The following is a 21,951-nucleotide window of genomic DNA, read 5'->3' on the forward strand; positions in this document are numbered from 1 at the left end:
GACGACAGCGGGAGGCATCAGAGCGGGGCTTCCGTCTTACCAGCATTAATAGAAAAAAGGAAATCAAATAATCAAACGACAAGCAAGGCTTCCTCAGGCACTATTTGTCCAGGATATGAATCTCAGGTCACAGCGTGCCTGCAGCTGACCCTGGAGTTTACTCAGGATTTTGCAGAAACCTAGAACAAATCTCCAACATGCTTCCCGGACACCAGACGCCAGGGCCTCAGGGTGCCAAAAGCTTGGGAAGAATTTCTGAGGCTGCCCCTGGGATTGTTCTTCTGCAATGAGGCTTACTGTGTGCGGTGGTCCCAGGATCCAAGCTAATTGCCAAAAACATTTAGCTAGGTTCTGATCCACGGGGCTAATTTCTTTTGAGAGATACAGCACTGTATGGTGGAGAGCTGACCTAATAGAACCTAAGCCTACCGGCCCCAGCCACTGGCTGGGCTAGTTAAACAACTCTGAGCAAGCCACCTTCCCTCTCTGGGCCTCAGCTTCCCCATATGGCAAAGGATAGAGTTGAGCCAAGGACAATTCTTTCTCATGCTGTCTGTCATAGCATGCTGTGATTGGGTGATTCACAGACAAAATCCAGCAGAATAGGGGTCGTTAAACTGGGTTCTCAGTTTGCCCCTGACTCTGGCTGGTCAGCTGGGTGACCATAAGTCATTCATCCATTCTGGGGCTCATTTTCCTCATCAGTTGGACTAAAAGGGACATTTTGAGCAAGTCCTGCCTCCTCCTCATTTTTACAGCAAAGCCTAGAGAAGGTGTAAGAACAGAGCCAAAATTGAAACCCAGGTCCCATGACCAGAGATTAGACCTAGAACCCAGGCCTCAAACTGTAACTAGATACCTGCTCCCAGTTTGGGAGGAGGAAGACAGAGGTGAGAGAACCAATGGGACATCAGCACAGGGCTGAAGGGGAAAGGGGGCGAGAGCCCTTCCCACTACACCATCCTTACAATGTTCCCTGTTCTGAGGTCCTTCCCAGTATTGATATTTCATGTCCCTTGTTCTAGGGTGCCTCCCACCTCTGACATTCTGCATTCTAAGATCTAAATTCCCCTCTAGGGTCTGACATTGTGTTCTAAGATCCCTCCCATTCTGACATTCCACATTCTTTGTTCTAATATCTCTACTCACCATGGCATTGTGTTCTCCGAGCTAAACTCTCCCCTAGCTTTGACATTGCCTAACGTTCCTTCCAGTTCCAACACTCTGCGGGAGAGAAGTGTCTACCCCGGGCCAGACTGCCTGCTGGGACTTATCCAAAGTGACACAAGGATTTTTCCATCAGTTTCCTTTAACAGACGAATTTTCTGTCCTAAATCTGATGTTCCCATTGCATCCTGATGGCTTCTCTTTAGAGGTGGGGAATCATTCAGGCTAATGAGCTAGAAGGAACGGCGGGCACGGACCCTGTTCCCTGCAGTAAATAAGAACTCAGTGAGGCCTCCAGCCTATTCAGAAGTACACACACACACACACACACACCCGCCAGGCCTGGGAGCTACCAGAAAAGAAAAAAAAAAAACCCAGCCTGTTTTTTTCTAATGGAAATGAAAGCAGCCGCTTTGCCTTAGAAGGAAGATTTTACCCACACGCTGGGGGAATATTTATAGCCAGCCGCCCTGGCTGTTTCTCTGCTCCTGCTTCCCTTGTGCCCAAATGAGGCCCTTAAATCACTCTGCAATAATGTTGTCTCTTTAATAAGCCTCGTCAAATGTGGTTTTCACTGATGAGACAACAAAATTAGGGAAAATGATGCCGGGCCATGATCTGTCTCTTAGCTCCAGATCTCCACAGCTAGCCAGGAAGGGGGAGCCTAATGGTCCCCGATATTAGCAGGTGCGCTGGGGCACACCTTGCCTCGGCTGTCGGCCCCGGGTTTGGAGCCTTGGCCCATCTCTTCCTAGCTGGGTGACCATAAACAACTTCTCTGAGCTGCCATTTTTCTCATCTATTAAATAGAGATCACAATGCCCTGCGCTGTCCACTGAACCAGGTGATTAGGCCCTTCCTGCCTTGCAGTAATGCGGTGTGTGCTGTGCAACAGAAAGATCCCAGATGCAATGCGGAACGCATCCTTGAGGATGGGCGGGAAGCCTGCAGGGTGGAGTCAGCAGCTAAGAGGGAACATGGACAATATTGTGCTAGGAGGAGGAGGAAGAGGAGGAGGATAATGATAAAGAGAAGGCACTGTGACCGGAGTCAGGAAGCTCCCGGTTCAATTCAGGCCTTCGAATCTCACTAGCTGAGTGTCATTGATCAAGCCCCTTCACCTCCATTTGCCTCAGTTCCCTTATCTGTGATGTGAGGGGGGTTGGCCTAGAAGGGGCCTTTGTCAATTCTCAGATTCTGTGATGCTAAGAAATTCAAGCCCTGTTCACTTTTTTTTTTTTCGGTGTAAATCCATGACGAGTTTATAAAAACAATTTTTATAACTATAGCACTTTCTTTTCAAAACAAGTACTGTTTTTGGCCAAATATAACATAAGTAATAAGGGATTTTGAAAAGTGAATTGGAAACAGTTTCTATGAAAAATTCCCAATTTCCATCCAGGTTCCCTCTTCCTAGCACTAATTCTTATGCTTCCAAAAGATGATTTATCCCCTGCCCCCTCCCTCCAGTTTCTAAGTTTCCTCCATGCTGTATGCCTAGAGAATCTCTGTGGACTCCTGATGGAAATCACCCCCATGAAATAAGAAAAGAAGCCTAATGATTGTTGGCAAGATTCAGGTAACTTGCTTGCTGGCCCCTTCAGCACCCCTTTCCTTGTTTTGTTCTTCATATAATGGGGACTGGCCCAGGAATCAAGAGCCCTACCCAAGTGACCTTGGACTGTTAAGTCACTAAGTCTCAGTTTTCTCATCTGTAAAAATGAGGGTTTGAGGTAGAAGATTTCTAAGATGCTTCCTGGTAATATTCTGTGAACTAAATCAAATAACTATCATCTCTAGTTAAATATTGAACCAGAAGGGATCCCTGGGTGCAAAGGGGTTACTGTTCCTCTCCACATGCATTTTCTAGGAGTCATTGTGACTACACTGGCTAAAGTGCTGGACTTGGAGTTAGAGAGACTTGTGTTTGAAGCCTGCCTCATTTGCTAGCTGTATGATCTTGGGAAAGACACCTTCTCAGTCTAAATTTCCTCATCTGTAAAACAGGGATAATAGCACCTACATCAAATCAATAGGTCAGACTATCTATCAAATGAGAAAATGTATATAAAGTGTTTGCAGACCTCAAGTTACTAGATAATAGTAGCTAATAATACTGCACTTGACCACTGAACTTTAACCCAGTACTTCAAAACTAAGAAAAAATATTAATAAATGACATTTATGTACTGCAGCCCTGTTCATTTTTAAGGACAAGCCTGATACTAACTGAGATAGCTCAGTTTGTAGAGAATAATCCATCAATTAACCGACATGCATGTAATTAGCATTTATTATGAGCTTTAATGTCCTTTAATGACCTTTACTATAAGAATTAACATTTTTGACCTACAGAGCACCCCCCAACTTAGAGATGGGGGGACAGACTTGCTGGCAGGGGTCCTTCCTAGCTGTGTTAACCTCTCTGACCTGGGCTCCCCTATCCCCCTTGTACAATGAATTGGGGTGGACCAGGGGCCCTCACTGATCCAGTCAAGATCTGAGCCTGTGAGTCTGTGAAACCCTCAGCCCCTGAACTGGCAGCCCAGGATGAATGGGTGGCTCAAACCTCCCTCCATGAGAATAAAGTCATTTGTGGCCAGCAGAGATGTGGATGGACATTCCCCAGTGGCCACTCCTTCCCCTGCCTTCTTATCGACCATGTTAACAGAGCTAATCCCGGCCTCTGAAGGGTCAGGCTGATTGTGATCCAGGGCCTGTAATGAGAACATGTTACACTGGTATATAATTCCCGACTCCCATTATAATCTTTGTCATGAGGATGAATGGAGCACACCAAGCCATGCCTCAGCAAGCCTCCGCTGAATGTCTTTGCTGAGAGCTAATTGTACCCAGTAAGAGGCTCTTCGCCTCATCCTTCACTTTGGGTGAGCAGACTTCTGACACTTTAATTAGGCTGAAGTTGGGGGTGGGACTGAGGAGGCAAAGGGAGAGCAGAGAGAAAGGAAGCCCTCCGGAGGCAAGGAGCCGAGCAGGTAGGCCCACCCCAGGAGAGAAGGAGACCCCAGAACGGAGACAGTGATTGGCAAAAATGTCAATAGAAACAACAGCAATGAAAATCAAAATCGAAGGTGGTGAAATTATCATGACCAAGCCTAGCTCCAAAGAAGAGAGATGAGACAGCACCCAGCTTCCTCCCTTACAGGAGTGAGGGACAATATGTTGGTTAGTTTTGTTGACCTGCTATTACTGGGGTAGGTAGGTGGTACAGTAGTCATGAAGATCTGAGTTTAAATTCAGCCTCAGACACTTACTAGTTATGTGACCCTGGGCAAGTCACTTCCATATGCCTCAGTTTCCTCATCTGTAAAATGAGCTGGAGAAGGGTATGACAAGCCACTATAGTATCTCAGCCAAGAAAACCCCAAATGGGGTCACGAAGCATCAGACATGACTGAACAACAATTGTTTTCCTTTTTTTATTCTTAGTAACAATGGATGGCTCTCAGATCTCTTATTGTCCCAAAGACTGCAAGCCCCGTTCAGTTCAGGAATGACAAGGACCAATCAAGCAGACGGTCTTATCAGCCAGTCAACCAGCAATTATTAAGCACCTACTATATGCCCAATGTTAACTAGGGATGAAGGATGGAGATGCAAAAGGGAGAGAGTTTCTTCTCTCAAGAAGCTTACATATGAGGCCACTGTGTCCTTAGAAACTTTGGCCTTTGATGAGCCAGAGCCAATAGCAGTGATCAATCTATTTCAAGACGTTTCCCTTGACATGCCATTTCTATGTAATGGACCATTATTTTGATATTCTGGTTAAATCTACAGATAGGTACCTTCTCAGAATAAAGGTTTTAAGTGCATAAAAATAACTTTCATTACAAAGGAAACCAATTCTATTGAAATATAGTTATCCGCCTGAACTTGTTTTTAAATATATTATTATTTAATTGGTAATGTTATTTTTAATTATATGTGTGTATTATATCTAGATATAGAAACAAGTTTTTGAAGGACTGAGTCACCTTATCACCATCAAGGAAAGCAAAATCAATTCTCTTTTTGGTTGAGCAAATCATGGCCTGACCCAAATGAAGGAACCAGCCATGATCATCAATCATGGGCCCAGGGCTTGGGCTCAGTGGCTCCCTTGGCAGCTGGTAGCCCGGCTGCTCCCAGCCCAGACTAATCATACCAATAGTTCCCATGCTGGAGCTTCAAGGTTGACTCAATACCCCTTCATCACAACAACTCTGGGAAGTGGTCCTGCCAGGAGTGTTATCCCCATTTTAGATGAGGTAACTGAGCCTCAGCGAAGTTTGGTGACTTGTCCATGGTCATGTATATAGAAAAACTTTGAGCTAGAAGACTTGGCGCTCAGAAATCATGGAGTCTGACCCCCTCATTTTATAGACGAGGAGGCTGAACCTCAGAGAGATTAAGTAACCTGCCCCTATCATACAGATAGTGTCCGAGGCATGATTTGAACCCAGGTCTTCTTCCCGACTCCATGTCTGCTCTATCCACTCCACAGGCTGACTCCCCAGTGTCTTTCTGCCCTATTTCTGCCCTGTCCTTTCTTGGCAGATGACTAAGCAAAGCAGATGGGACCATTCCAAATCAATGTCTGTCCTTAAATTTCCCCCCATCATCACTCATGTGCAAAATCCTCTGCATTTGGAAATGGGATCACTCTTATCCCCAGTGAACATGAGGCTGGCAGATTCTGGGAGGGCAGAGAGGTTTCCCAGCTGAGTCCCAGCAGGCTTTCCCTGTTTGCCCTTCTCATGAATCATGTCAGCAGATGCGCCCTCCACCAAGCGCCTGAAGGGCTCCGTGCTCCCAGGAAGAAGGGGAGGGAGCAATGAGATCCGAGTCCCAAATCCTCCCAAGCAAGCCGGGCCCTGCTTTCCCTCCACGCCATCCTGGACTCCTCCAACCTCCTATTATAGACAATATGAGGTCATTTCAGGGCAGAGGCACCAACAGCTACCCATGAACTAGGTAGCATATAATTATTTTATTTATTTGAGGAGGGGCAATGAGGGTTAAGTGACTTGCCCAGGGTCACACAGCTAGTAAGTGTCAAGTGTCTGAGGCCGGTTTGAACTCAGGTCCTCCTGAATCCAGGGCTGGTGCTTTATCCACTGCACCCCCTAGCTGCCCCCCAGGTAGTATATAATTAGCACCATTTTTAAGATTTGCAAACTAAGCTTAAGAGAGAAGTGACTTGCACAGGGTCATACAGGTAACAATTGTGAGAAGTCAGGTCTCAAACCCAGACCTCCAGATGCTCACACCAGAGTCTATGGTCCTCGTGCATCACAAAGGGCAGGCACACAGCGGGCATTCCAGCAGCTGCCCACAGCCAAAGCCCTGAGGAATTAAATCTTTTTAGCTCCCCAGAATGACACCCAGTGCTTTCCCACCCCGCTTCCAAACTTCCTGAATTGGGCACTTCATGCCACTGCCCCCATGCCTGGAATGTTCTCCACATCTTCGCCGGTTGGCCCGGTGGTTGTCCTTCAAAGCCCCATTGAAGTGCCACCTCTTACAAGAAGCCTTTCCTGATCCCTCCGATTATCTGCACTCTCTCCCCTCCCAAGTTATCTAGCATATACTCGTCTAGAAATGTTTCCCGTTTTTGTGTTCATTTCCCCAGCACTTGGCATAGTGACTTGTATGTAGGGGGTATTTAGTAAATTTGCTTTAGGATACTGAATAGAATTGTGGAAATGGGTGATGAGAGAGCCTCGCTCTGGAGTGTCCCTGATTCCACTATGGGTAGAGTGCTTTGTACCAACCCAGACCCTTAAATAGGAGAGAGAGGAACAGAGACACACAGAGAGATCAACAGAGACTGAGGGAGAGGGAGACAAGGGGTAAGGGTGAAAAATCACCCTGGTCAGTACTTATCCATCTCTACTTTGGATTCACCAGCCTTACCAAGACCTTTGTAGAATCACAGAACCACTAGAATGTCAGGTAGTTAGGGTAGGTAGGTGCCACCATAGTATATAGACACAGGGCCTGGAACCAGGAAGACTCATCTTCATGCGTTCAAATCTGGCCTCAGACACTTCCTAGCTGAGTGACCCTGGCCAAGTCACTTCACCCTGTCTGCCTCAGTTTCCTCATCTGTCAAATGAGGTGGAGAAGGAGATGGCAAACTGTTCCAATAGTTCTGTCAAGAACACCCTAAATTGCATCACAGAGAGTCAGACAAGATGGAAAGAACTCAATAACAGCAGCAAATAACCTCACGGATTGTCCTCTCTGTTTGTATTAGAATGTCCAAGGCTGGGGCAGCTAGGTGGTGCAGTGGATAGAGCACCGGCCCTGGAGTCAGGAGTACCTGAGTTCAAATCCGGCCTCAGACACTTAAGAGTTACTAGTTGTGTGACCCTGGGCAAGTCACTTAACCCCAATTGCCTCCCTTAAAAAAAAAAAAGAATGCCCAAGGCTTAGCCCAGCTAGTAGAACTCAAAATGGAATCTACTCGATAACATCCCTGAGGAATGATCATCAAGCTCCTATCTGAAGGCTCCGGTGACAGGGCACCCACTACCCTCAAGGCAGTCTATTGCATTGGTGGCCAGCCCCAGGCATTAGGAAGCTTTCTGTGACCGCCTAGCTTGGTCTCTATAATTCTCCTCATCCCCCACTGCTCTCGTTCTCTAAGGCAGGTGACAGCCCTTGAGATAACTGGACACATCCATCGTGTCTCTTCTGAGTCTCCCCATTTTTCACCATCTCCAGCTCTTCCAGACAATCCTCATGCACCACGGCACCTGGATTCACATCTCTTCACCACCTGGGAGGTGGCCCATTTTCTCAGCATCCTACCTAAACACCAGGACCCAGAACTGAATGCGGAACTCTAGGCATAGCCTAACCTGGCCTGGATACAGTTGGGCGGGGCTCTCCCTTTTGCTGGCAGCTCCACCTCTCCATATGGTCCAAGATCCAGGGTGTTTTCTTGGCTACCACATCCCACCGAGCTTGTGGTCCACTCAAATCCCCAGATCTTTTATAGGAAACTATGGTCTGGCCATGCCTCTCCCATCTACAGCTTCCAAAGCTGATTTTTTTTTAACCCAAATGCCGAATTTTACATTTATCTGCCACCACAATTGTTGAGGTTTGGCCCCTCCAGCCTATCCTGAGGTGGCAGTGAGTTTGCTCTTGGTCAAATGCTATCACAGCAGAAGGCTAGAATCTTGGGAAGCTAGAGCTGAAAGGGAACTTAGATATCTTCTTCATTCAACGTCCCCATTTTATAGATTAATAAACTGAGACTCAGACAAGTGAAGGGACTTGCACAATAACACACAGTAAGCCAATGTCCATACATCACAAAGAAAGCCTGATTCCCAGGCCAGGGCTCTCTCTACTGCAACAAGATGGCCAATGACTTGGATTAATGGGGAGCTCAGGGGAAGAGCTCATTGCGGCTAGTTTCCCATAAATCAGTAGAATCAGAAGGCTCAGGTTCAAGCACCAGATCTGCTGCTCTTGGCCTCTGTGTCCCTGGGCAAGTCACTTCACCAGGAACCTCGGTTTTTTATCAAAAAAATGGAAGGAGTTGTGTGGTTCAATGGGAAAAGCACTGGCTCTGCACTCACAGGACCAGGGTTCAAATCCTGGCTTTCTCACCTATTAACTGTGAGACCTTGAGATAAATGCTTCACTGCCCTGAGCCTTGGTTTCCTCATTTCTCAATGATAGGATTGAACCAAAGAGACTGTTAAGGTACCTTCCAGGTCTAAGTCTATGATCCAATGATCCCTCTCTGTGCCTCAGTTTCTCTTCCTATAAAATAATGGGTGGTAGACGATGTGATTTCTGAGACCCCTTCCAGCTCGAAATCCCAGGAGATCAAATTCATACCAAATGGAAAAGACCATCCACCACCATCCTCCCCTTGACCTTGCTTCCCACTCCTTTCACTTGATGCCCTTAGTTCCCTAACAAGGGGAGTAGGAATTTCTCAGAATTCCCTACTATACTCAGACAATACAAAGGATTTGCCCAGCACACACATGCACATGTATGTATACACTTCTCTCTCCTCTCTCTCCCCCACTCCCCACCTCTCTCTCTCTCTCTCTCTCTCTCTCTCTCTCTCTCTCTCTCTCTCTCTCTCTGCCCCTCTGTCTCTCTCTCTCTGCCTTTCTTGATGACTCTCTTTGCCTCTTTTTTTTTTTTAGGCAATGGGGGTTAAGTGACTTGCCCCATGGTCACACAGCTAGTAAGTGTCAAGTGTCTGAGGCCGGATTTCAACTCAGGTACTCCTGAATCCAGGGCCAGTGCTTTAACCACTGCACCATCTACCTGCCCCCTCTCTTTGCCTCTTTATCTCTGTCTCGGCTTCTCTCTGCTTCTCTCTCTCTGACTCTGTCTCTGTCTTTTTCTCTATCTCTCTCTCTGTGTCTCTATCTTTGTCTCTGTCTCTATCTCTTTCTGTTTCTTTGTCTCTCTGTCTCTGTCTCTGCCTTTGCCTCTGTCTCTGTCTCTTTCTGTCTTTCCCTCTGTCTTTCTGTCTCTCTGTCTCTTTCTCCATCACCTGTCCCCCTCTGTCCATCCCCAACCTCCCTACCAGATACCTTGCTCTCCAGCAGGTCTGTGTTCTTCCGAAGCTCATTCCGTGACTTCTCAGATGTCTCTAGTTTCTTTCTCAGCACAGTGAGCTCTTCCTAAAAGCCAAACCAAAACAATTTATCCTGAGAAGGGGCAACACATTCTCCTTGGGGAGCAGAGGTGAAGCCCACAGAATGGATCACAAATCACTGTCTTATTGGGAAAAGCCAGTGGAGAGGATCCCAGAGGACTGAATCCACTGCAAAAATGGGCTTCTGAGTTTAGCCTTCTTGGGTCAGACCAGTTTGATGATGATGGGTGATTGTGATTAATATAAATGATGATGACAGCCAACATTTCTATGGAGACTTGGTATGAAGTGGAAGATAAAGACCAAGCCTTGGAGTCAGGAAGGCCTGAGTTCAAGACCTACCTTTGACACCTCAGTGTCCTGGGCATCTCTAGACTGGAAGTCCCAGAGTAGACGCCCAACTGAATTGGTGGGAAGAGTTTCCCCAATGGGACGTCTCTGTACTAACAAAAGCACAGGCCTGACTGAAACAAAAAATGTAAACACTGCTGGGAGTCTTCAGTGTTAAAAAAGCAGCAGAGATACATGACTTCACCTAATACAGAAATGTGGGATGTGACCAAAAGTGGCCAATTTGTTGGGCTCAGATCCAAGCTGTGTCTTACCTACAGAGAAAATGCCTCCTGCATGAGGCCATCCTTAGTGGTCCTACCTGGAATAGAAACATTCTCTCCCTCTCCTTTCCCCCCTTTCCCTCTCCCTTTCCCCCCTCTCTCTCTCCTTCTCCCCCCTCTCCCTCTCCCTTTCCCTCCTCTCTCTCCCTCTTTCCTCCCTCTCCCCTACTCTCTCCCTCTCGCTCTCCCCATTTCCTTCTCCTGCTCCTCACCTGGCATGCTCTCCCTACCCCCGCCCTCATCTCCACTTCTTGGCTTCCCAGGCTTCCTTCAAGTACTGGGTAAAATTTCACCTTCCACCAGAAACCTTTTCCAATCCTCCTTGATCCTAGTGCCTTCTCTCTGTTGATTCTCTCCAGTTTATCCTTTCTATGTCTTGTTTGTATGGAGTTGTTTGAGTATTACCTCCTCCATTAGACTGGGAGCTCCTTGAGGGCAGGAGTCATCTTTTGTACCACCAGCACCGACCACAGTGCCTGATACACAGTAGGTGCTTAATAAATATGTGTTGACTGACTGACTGATCATCTTGAGCCCCTTCACCATCCTGCTTACCCTCCAGCTGATCAATGCTCATCCTGTAATGTGGGGCCCAAGATAGATCAGTCTTTTTTTTTAAAAATTGCCTATTTTATCTTTTTGTATGTGTGTGAGGTAATTGGGGTTAAGTGACTTGCCCAGGGTCACACAGCTAGCAAGTGTCAAGGGTCTGAAGCCAGATTTGAACTCAGGTCTTCCTGACTCCAGGGCCAGCGCTCTATCCACTGGGCCACCTAGCTGCCTCATGAACACTCTAATTTTTAGGCTGTTTATTTGTGCTGATCTCACCTCCTTGGCCTTTACTGTAAGTATCTTGTGCCCCAGAATGATTAGATAAGATCTGTAAAGTTCTTTGCCAACCTTGAATCCATAAATGTTAACTAATTATTATCATTATTATTGCTAGTCATTTGTCCTTCCATCTCCCTTCAGTGCCTAACGTTCAGTAGATGCTTCTAAATAATTCTTCTATGACTGGATGCATGGATGAATAAAATATCAAAGACCCAACCTTCCCACACACATAGCTAAAACTTCCTCAGTTTGCTAAGATATTGCTTTCAGGAGGCCCCTATTAAAATGCCAATATGTCCCTGGGACTGAGAACTGGTAAACTCTTCAGTACCCATATGGCCTGGGGAGAGGAAGCCTGCCTGCAATACTAGGGAGTTTCTACCCCAAGAATAGAGTAGTTAATGCTTGAGGTATGTGGGAGAGAGATGAGGTATGTGCATATGTGTGTATACACACACACACATACATGCATACATATACATATATACATGTGTGTGTGTATGTGTGTGTATGATTAGTAGGGAATGAAGGGAATCCTGGAACAAGACTGCTGCTACTACTGATGATGATGATGATGCTAGGAAGTAAAAGAAACAGGACCCAGGACAGTATTGTCTGTGCTCTAAAAATTTTCTACCCTGGGGCAAAGCTCCAGTGGCCTACCCTTTGTACTACTGTGGTAAGCACTGAGAGCATCTTGCCCATCTGAGGTATTCAGCCAAGTTGGGAGGGAAGTCTCTGGGCCTGCCCAGTAGCATACATACCTCCTTTGCCCGGAGCTGGTCTTCCCCAATGGTGATACTCAATAAGGGCCGGATATAACACAGCAGCTGCCACCAAGGCCAGTCCTTCACCAGCTGGAACACCATTAGATTTCTCTGGATACACTGGACAGCTAGCTGCCGGATCTAAGGAGGGAAGAAAAGGAGGAAAGAACTGAGAGCCCAGGATTTTTTCAATTTAAAAAAAATGATTGATTCCCATGGAGCAGATGTAGTCCTCATTCCAAGGGGGAAAGAAGTAGCAAGCGAATTTCAAATAAGGCAAAAGGAAGAGCTTCAAACTTTAGTAGGATGGAGTTACAATAAACTGTAAGTAATTAATTTCAACTCCACAAACATTTGTTAAGCACCTACTATTTACCAGGCACTATGCTAGTAGCTGGAGATTCAGAGAAAAAAGTGAGAGTTCCTGCCCTCAACAAGTCTACTGGGAACCCTTCTTGGACTCAAAGTCTGAGAAGCCATTGGGACAGTATCCTAGGAAGCTTCTTCTCCAGTAAAATGTAAGCTTGTTGAGGGCAACGACTGGATTTTTGTCTTTATATCTCCAATACCTTGCAAAGGTATTATGCACAGGAGGTGCTTCGTGTTTGCTGAATTGAATTATCTAGCTATTCTTCAGCAGATGATGGGATGGACAGGATGACTCTCAAGATTAATTTTATTTTAAACCAAAGGGCAGGGAATTTAGGGAAACATTAACACCCTCTTTCCCCATTCCTTACCAAGGGTAGTACAGGTCAGATATACATATGGTGGATCCACAGTGGCTTATTGAGAGACACCAGGAATGTTAATGTTTTATGGCCAACCCCAGTCTCCCACAAACCATCAAAGGCAAAAGCTTGGGTGGCACATTCATGGAGCTAACTCAGTATAGGCAGGGGGCAATCTCCATTCCCTTACCTTCAATTTCTTGAATTGCTGACGGGACAAGAAACCCTTGCAAGCAGCTTGCAAGAGAATTATATTCCGAGACACCAGCTTCTCCCGCTGCCTTTCCAACCTGGAGATGACACCTGACTTCAGGAAAACCTGAAAAGATAGGAGATCATTAGGAATGATCCCTGGATCTTTGGGGGGGTGATACTCAAGGACCCCAGGAAATGAGTAGATCAGAGGATTGTGTCTCAATGCCTTGCTCATCACAGCCTCTAGGACCCAGGTCTAAACACAGCCAATCAGCATGGTATGATGGATAAAGCTTAGGAGTTGGTGTTAAGAAGCCCCAAATCAGACACTTACCTGCTGAGTGACCCTGAACAAGTCACTTAACCTCTGTCTGCCTCGATTTCCTTATTTGTAAAATAAGAGAGTTGTACTTGATGTCTCTAGGGTCCTTCCTAGCTCTCCATGTATGATAGCATGATCTATGTACTCCACCCTAGTATGACCAACAAGTCTAACATCTTAATTTGACAGGAGAGGAAACTGAGGCAGAGAAAGGGGAAGTGACTTGCCAGAAAAGACCCTTTAGTAAGTGTCAGAGGTAAGATGTGAACCCACAAGAGGCTTGTAAAGTATTTTCTCTGAAAATACAAAAGTACTTTTAGGAAGCTCCAGCATTGTGGTGGTAGACAAAAGAAATGCCAGAGACAGCCTCTGCTCTCCAAGGACCTCTAGTCTAGCTTAGAAGTGCTTCCTACACAGGAAGAGGTGGCAGAAGATAAGAGTCAAGGGCCTGATGAGTGGTAGGGACAGTCAGAAGGCAAAGGAGAGATAAAGGAGTGAGGGCTGTAGGCTGGAAGGGTCAGGAAGGCTAAATAACAAAGACATTTGAGCTGGGCCTTGAGAACTGAAATCATACTTAGGTAAGTAGAAGGAAAATGAGGATGTTCAAAAGGAGAATGGTCCTCTGAGGTCATCCACCTGACTCATTTCTCAAAGGAAGAAACCAAGGCCCTGAGAGGGGAAATAAGATGTCCCAGGTCACCAAGCTAGGAAGCAGGATGTGACAGGGTTCGAGCTCCAAGATCAGCATTTCTTCTCCTTCCTCCCACTGTTTCCCTTTGATGGGACTACAAGCCTCAGTCCAGCCCTGTCAGAGAAGGATATGAAATGAAAAGGGGAACCTTCGGCACCTGCTCTCAAGCTCCACAAGAGCTTGTGCCCTTCACTGTGCAGGATCAAACCTAACTCTGGAAAGCTTCTCACATTGGATTCTGGATGAAGCAGAGAGGGTCCATCAATCCTCTGTTCATCCCCACCTATCTTCAGGCACAGAAATGACTCCGATGATCCCTTAACAATCTACTCTGCAAGATGGAAAAAATGGGGCCCCCTCTTTGGTTGTTTCCGGCATCTCTGCCAAGACAATTAGCCTCATCGAAATAAAGATATGATTGACTCATGGCCTCCCTGATTACTTCAATAACGACTGTATTAATTTCACAAGCTAGTGAATTCCAAAAGCCACTATAAAAATCAATGGCCAAAATGATGAGAGAACCGAGTCCGTAGATTACAAAAGGTGGTCAGTACTGCCAAAACACTATTGATTAAGTATGAAGGTTTCATTAAAAAGATAATTGGAAGCTACTATGCACAGAATAGAAATAAGTCATTCCACCCCACTGAGTCACGTCTTACAATCTGTCGTTTTTCTCTAGAGCCATATCGCAAGCTGGAGGCCCAGATACAAGCAAAAGCATGCTTTGTGTATCAATGTCATGGCGGTGGTGTGGACCCTGATGAGGCCTTAGAGTCTGGAAATGACAAGGAAAAATGGGAGCTGTTCATCTGTGCCAGTGCTGAAGCTTATCAGACCTTAGCACAGCTGTTTCGCCTCCCCTGTCAAAGGATGCTGGTTGGTCCCAGTCTCCCACCCACCCAGGCCTCACAGACACCTACTGGCCATGCCACCACAGGCACTCCCCACCCCAGCTCCTTTTCACCTGCAGTTCAGGTAACTGCAATCGAATCAACACAACCATTGCTTTTGGAGAGACACTTTAATCAATTGCCATGGGCTCCTCTCACCCATAGCTGAGACCTCCCAGAACAAAACATTTTTCCCTTGCCACCAACCCCTTAAATGTGCTGTCTACTCATATTAGAATAGAAGTTCATTGAGGGCAGAGACTGTCTTCATTTTATATTTGTGTCCCTAGCTTCCAGCACCTTCCTCTTTGAACACACACACACACACACACACACACATATATACACATGTTGTCTCACCAGTTGAATATAAGCTCCCTGAGGGCTTTCATTTTTCCCTTTATAATCCCAGAACCTAACACAATACTTGACACATAGTAGCTGTTTAATAAATGTTAGCTGATTAATTATTGATTAGCATAATTCCTGGCACATGGGCTTAAGGAGTAATGTTTTCATTCATTCATCCATTCATTCATTCATTCCCAAGGGCCAATGCCATCTAGGTTTCATTCCTCCCATGGAATTTGGAGATAATAGTAGCCCCCAATTATTCAGCAGTGTTAGATAATGAAGTGCCATTTCCAGATAAAGGTTAGAATTCCAAATACTGAATACTTTTGAATACAATATTTGATTTTTTAAAAAATCATCTGATATGCACATAAGTACTTAGAGGCACTTGATAAATGTTCATTGACTGATGCTAGACACAACAGGAGGCAGCATTGGGTAGTGGAAAGATCCCTGGGCTTTCTTGGTCTCAATTTATTCCTCTATAAAATGGGGATGATGCTGTCTGTAGTGCCTCCCTCACAGGTTTTGGGTGAGCATCAAATGTGAAAATTCATGGAAAGTTCTGTGAAAATAAAGATATTACCATAATATTGGGGGAAGGAGAAATGTCATTTTCTTCTCTTTTTTTTGCTTGAGGGGCAATGACAGTTAAGTGACTTGCCCAGGGTCACACAGCTAGTAAGTATCAAGTATCTAAGAATAGATTTGAACTCAGGTCCTCCTGAATCCAGGGCCAGTGCTTTATCCACTGTACCACCTAGCTGCCCCAATCATCTACTTCTAATCTGTTCGGTGCTGATATTATACTGGTAAGACGTGGAGCTAAAATCCAAGCCTGGAAGTTTCTTCTAAGGGAACAAAGTACATGGGCTATGTGTGGCTGAGCTTGGAGCTGCCCAAGGGTCATTTTCCCCCTAAATTCCAACTTCCAGGAGAAAGCTCTACATTCCTTAAAGAGTCTCTATTGCCTTCCCCCCCCCCAACCCCCGCCTCTCCCCACTCCCCACCATGGTCATGCCTCAAGTCTGCTCCCTTCCGCAGAGTACAGGTTATCTGGAGATGAATGGGGCTCCTTAGGCTGCTCTGTTGGAAGTTTCTACTAATGGTCTGCTTTCCTGCCTACCTATGCACTTTATTGTTTTCCACTATTTTTGTCTTATATTCCTAAACTACCAAGAAGAGCTATTTCCCAAAATTACAGTTTCTTAGATAATGCTCATCTCAGCCCAAATGGAACATCATTTTTTGTTTGTTTTCTTACACTTTAGCACTACAGTTCCTATAGATATAACAGATTTCAACATTGGGAGCAGAGATAAGAAAGATGAACATTCTGGTCTAAAGATTGCTATCCCATTCCATGTAGACAATCATGGCCCTAGGCTCTTGGGGAACTGGAAAGCTGAAACATCACCTAGGCATCATGGGACCCTAGCTCTGGAGCTGGAAGGGACCTCAGAGGCCATGTAGTCCAAGGGTCTTATTTTACATATGTGAAGGCTGAGGCCCAGAGAAGTTAAGACATAAGATGCCAGTTCTGGAACTAGGTGAAACCTTGGGGGCCACTTAGCCTAAATTTCTCATTTTACGGAGAAAGAAACTGAGGCCCAGAGAAGTCACACAACTTGCCCAAAGTCACACAGGGAGTAAGTATCAGAAGCTGGATCTGAACTGAGACCGCCACCTCCAGAGGACCTGACGGTGAATAAGTCTTCGTCTGCTACCTCCTCATCACACATGAGAACTTTACTGTGTCAAAAAGGGAAAGCAGGTGAGCCCTTCTCAGTGCTACTACTTCAACTGTGGTGCTGGTACCCATTCTTCCATAACCCATCTGGGAAGCTGCTTATCCTCTGAATCACCTGGAAAGGTGCCACACCCCCCTTCTTTGGCCTTTGCACTGTCCAGAGAGCCAGTGGGGACTTGGGGAACTTCCATTCCTTCTTTTGTGTATGTGTATATGTCTCTCTGTTTCTCTCTCTCTGTTTCTCTCTCTCTCTCTCTCTCTCTCTCTCTCTCTCTCTCTCTCACACACACACACACACACACACACACACACATGCACACACACACTTGGGCAGTGATTGCTACTAAATTCAGTAAATAATAGAGACAAGACTCTGATCTGTTCTCCTTCTCTGCAGATGCCCAAATTACATGAATCTGGAAGCCCTGGGTGAAATAAATCAGTCATGATGGCTCACTTGTGTTTTGCCGAGCAGGACAGCTGCTTTCTCCAGGTCCAGTTCCTGCAGGAGCTCCTCCACAAGCTGGGGAGACAGAAACAGGGAAGTTATTAGTTGATAAGTCAATCAACAAATGCTTACTGTGCTCCAGATACCCTTCTAGGAATGGAGATTCAGGTGGTCCACCAGGTGGGATGCTGGACCTGGAACCAAGAAGTTATTGTTGTTCAGTCATCAACAATGCTTTGGGACCCCATTTAGGGGAGTTTCTTGGCAGAGAAACTGGAGTGGTTTGCCATTTCCTTCTCAAGCTCATTTTACAGATGAGGAAACTGAGGCAAACAGGGTTAGGCAGCTTGTCCAGCATCACACAGCTAGTCATCTCAGGCCAGATTTGAACTCGGGTTTTTCTGATGTCAAGATGGTCCAAGGGAGTTCAATGCCTGATGCTTCATCTGCCATGCCACCTAGCTGCCCCCTAAGCAAGAAGTCCTAAGTCTTCTCTGAGCTTCTGCGACACCAAGACATCAGTTTTGAGAGGAAACACCATCTCCCGAAGAATCCAATAACAGCCGATGACTGGATTTGTTCATTTCCCGGTCCTTGGGCAAAAGGAAGGCACTGGCTTGGAGTAGAGGGCTAGCTCCCCCTAGGGGTCATCCCAGCCCTTAGTGATGCTTGCTGACCAGCCTCCAGGCACCGCCCATCCATCCCCACATGGGGCTTACATTCACGGAACATTAGGAAGGCTATTATTCCCCACAGAAACTGTCAGACGCATAATTGTGACAATGCAGAAGGGAAAGGTATTATGAGTCTCGTATGATTTAGTTGATGAGTTCTATTCCCCTCTGCCACAGACAGATATGGCTGAAAACTTCCTAAGACACCAAGAAAAATGCTTATTAAAAATCTGCCCCCAGCACACAATCAGAGAGAAACCCTCCTCCACTGACCTTGGTGGGAGCACATCCCATTTCTACCGAAATCGGCTGTTTTCGATTATTACATTTTAGCTCAAGACAGTCCAGGGGAGCTCCAGGCACCACGATGGATATAGCCAATAAAATCAAAATTTACAGGATTTTTTTTCTTAGATGAAAGGAAGGGGGTGGGGGAGAAGCAACCAAGTGAAAATAAGAATGTTCGATAGACAAAGAACTCACAGAAATTGTTCTGTATATTTGCAGGGACCCTGGAAGGAACCAGATCTCTTCTTCTATGCCCTGGGGCATCCCTCTATCCACCAAACCCTGAAAGGGAATTTCTCCATTGCTGGGGTAGAAAAATTTTCTAGAGCAGAAATTTGATAAGGAGGTCCCCTGGGAACCTCACCTTTCCCAAAGCGATTGGCTAAATAGATCTTCTTCCTCCTTCCTTCCTCCCTCTTCCTCCATTTGCAGAAGACTCTCCTTAGTATCAGCAAGACAAGGGCTGCTCCAGACAATTGTTGTTTGTATGACTCATTTCTAAGAAAGAATGCTGAATTCAGAGCCTGGGGCCCTGGGCTTGGATCCCCTTTTTGGCTTACTCGTTTTGTGACCTTGGAGAAGTTATTGGGCCAAAGATTTAGGACCGGGAGAGAGTCTGACAGAGGTAGTGAGTGACAAAGTCAGGGTTCAGACCAAGTACCTTGACTTCTAAGCCAATACTCTTCCTACCACAGAAGTATTTAAGCCACTGTGGACCTCATTTTCCTCATATGTAAAATAAAGGGGTTTGAATGAATGCGTTCTGAAATCTCAGAGTTCTATTTCTGTGATCCAGGAAATCTTTTTAAAATACACAGTGCATTCTCTTTCCTTTTGTGAACTCAATCAACAGACCGATGGGGGGGGCAGCTAGGTGGCGCTGCAGTGGATAAAGCACCGGCCCTGGAGTCAGGAGGACCTGAGTTCAAATCCAGCCTCAGACACTTGACACTTACTAGCTGTGTGACCCTGAGCAAGTCACTTAACCCCCATGGCCCTGCCAAAAAAAACAAAACAAAACAAAACAAAACAGACCGATCCTTCGCCTTCCTCTCCAGCACAAAGATGGAAGATGGTTCTGCTATATTTGTTGTTGACTTGTGTCATGGGGGGCGGGGCGTAGATTTAGAGAATTTAGAGCTGGAAGGGAAATCCGAGGTGCTTTCATCTAACATTCATTTTATAGATGAGGAAATTGAGGCCAAGTAGAGTCAAGTGACTTGGCCACAGCTTCAGAAATGGGACCTGTGACTCCAAGGTCAGTGCCAGGATGTCAACTGCTACTGTTTCTCCTGCTTCTGTTGGATCTGCTTCTCACTGCTCCTTCCCAAAAGCCCTTACTTACTATTTCCAACCTACTGAGGTGGAAATTCAGATAACCAAAACACTTTTTTTTGTGGGGCAAAAAGGGTTAAGTGACTTGCCCAAGGTCACGCAGCTGGTAAGTGTCAAGTGTCTAGGCTGGATTTGAACTCAGGTCCTCCTGAATCCAGGGCTAGTGCTTTATGCACTGTGCCACCCAACTGCCCCCTAGATAACCAAGATAATTAAGCACTGGCCTAAGGGATGATGTATAGTCTACTGATAACCTGTTGCTTCAGTTTCAAAGTTTGTCTCATTTGATTTTCACAACAGCCTCAAGGGGTAGATACTATTATTATTCCCATTTCACAGGGAAGGAAACTAAGGCAAGGAGAGGGGAAGTGATTTGCCCATGGTCACACAGCTAGTAAGTGTCTAAGGCAGGATTTGAACTCAGGTCTTCTTGATTCCAAGGCCACTTCTCTGTCCACAATGCCATTAATAGAACAATAAAGTAACGAACAATACTGTTTTACATCTGTATAGTGTGTCAAGGTTTGTAAAGTGCTATTATAATACGTCATCTAATTTGATCTTCATATTAATGAGGTAAGTAGGGGGTATAGTAGATGGAGGTAGGGCCTGGGGTCAGTAGAGCCAGGTTCAAATCCTGCCGTGACCCTCAGGAAGTCACTCACCCTCCCCCATTCCCATCTCAGGGCTGCAAATTTTTTATCTATAACACAAGGGGGTTGGACCATAGGGCTTCTGATTCTGAGGACCCTTTCAGCTCAAGCTCTATGACCCTATTGTCCTGGGCCTTTAAATATATGAAAAAATACCACTGAGCTTCTGACATTTCTGTTCCTCAAAGGCATTAGTCCACAGGTTTTACAACAAGACCATCTAGCCTAATATTTTATAGGGGACTAACCTAAGGCCTAGAGAAGAATGGCTCACCCAAGGTCATACATACAGTAAGCATCAGTCTTTGGGATCTGAACCCAGGTCTTCCAATCCCAAAGTCACCATCTTTGGCTATACCATACAACAAGAAAGGCACCTTAGAGTTACGGGTTCAGACCCTTGCTAGCTGTGGGACTTCATCTCTCTGACCCTCATTCTGCTAATCTGGAAAATGGGCATGATACTTTGCGATACCTTCATCAGTCATAGGGGTGTTGTGAGAATCCAGGGAGGCCACGTATGAAAAGCCTGTTGTGAACTTCCAGGGGCCTGACCTGCATCAGCTAGTCAGAGGAGCTGGAGTGGGAACAGTCCTTGATTGATTCTTTATATTGATGCCATGGCCCGAGGACAAGAGCAATTAGACTGCGAATCCTTGCCCTCCATTATTTATTCTATTAACAGATGAGGAGTCTGTTTAGTGTGAGCAGAGAATCCGAAATCGTGGCATGAGCCTCCTCCTGTGGGCCCATCTTCATGCTACCTTCTCTGGCATTCAGATTTCCCTCCCAGCCTGCTCAGGGACGCCCCCCCAACCTCAAGATCATCCAGGCAGGCATCCCCAAGGCGAATGGGCTGAGCATCCCAGACAAGACCGAGCACCAGAGAAATTCAGCCAGGAGAGAAGAGGATAATGAACAAACAGGGTGTAAAGCAATTGGTAAGAGAGAGGATGGCACTGGAAATGAATAGCTGCAGTATCAAAACAAGGACTTTGGTGAGCACACACAGATCCTCCCCTCTCTTAATTACATGGCTACCTGCAGAATGAGAGCTGCCTCCGAACCTCACGCAGAGAATCACAGATGAACACAATGTCTGGACTAGAGGGGCCTTATGTCAGAACTTGGAGAGCCCTTAGAACAGGAGGAATGTCAGAGCTTGGAGAGCCCTTAGAACAGGGAATGTCAGAGCTGCAAGGGGCCTTAGGACAGGGAATGTCAGAGCTGGGAGGAGCCTTGGAACAGGGAGTATCAGAGCTGGGCGAGGAGTCTTAGAACAGGGAATGTCAGGGTTGGGAGGGGTCTTAGAACAGGGAATGTCAGAGCTGGGAGGGGCCTTAGAACAGAGAATGTCAGGGTTGGGAGAGTCTTTAGAATATAGAACATAAAATGTTGATAGCCAGAAATGATTTTCGAACACATCATGTTTGAGCTAGAAAGATCTTAGAACATAAAACCTTTCATGCATGTTCCAAGCTGGAAGGAACTCTGGAACATTAATTCTTCCAGCTAGAAGGAACCTAAGAGATTTTTGAATCAAGAGGTTCTTCACCTTTTCTTTTACCATGGTCCCCTCTGGCCCAGTCTG

The 21,951-nt window shown here is 46.0% G+C and overlaps 1 protein-coding gene across 3 annotated transcripts in view; it reads right to left on the bottom strand.

Annotated features, from left to right (window-relative positions):
* MYO18B (myosin XVIIIB) overlaps window positions 1-21,951 on the bottom strand; it is a 346,197-nt gene that overhangs the window by 177,551 nt on the left and 146,695 nt on the right. For all 3 annotated transcript variants that reach the window (XM_043977482.1, XM_043977483.1, XM_043977484.1), the window contains exons 22-25: window positions 17,420-17,485; window positions 12,945-13,073; window positions 12,021-12,164; window positions 9,744-9,833 (exon numbers count right to left, since the gene is read on the bottom strand). In XM_043977482.1, the coding sequence (XP_043833417.1) occupies window positions 9,744-9,833; window positions 12,021-12,164; window positions 12,945-13,073; window positions 17,420-17,485 (429 nt within the window). The remainder of the gene's footprint in view (window positions 1-9,743; window positions 9,834-12,020; window positions 12,165-12,944; window positions 13,074-17,419; window positions 17,486-21,951) is intronic.

The sequence above is a fragment of the Dromiciops gliroides genome, chromosome 1, assembly GCF_019393635.1.
Source record: "Dromiciops gliroides isolate mDroGli1 chromosome 1, mDroGli1.pri, whole genome shotgun sequence".
NCBI lineage: Eukaryota > Metazoa > Chordata > Mammalia > Microbiotheria > Microbiotheriidae > Dromiciops > Dromiciops gliroides.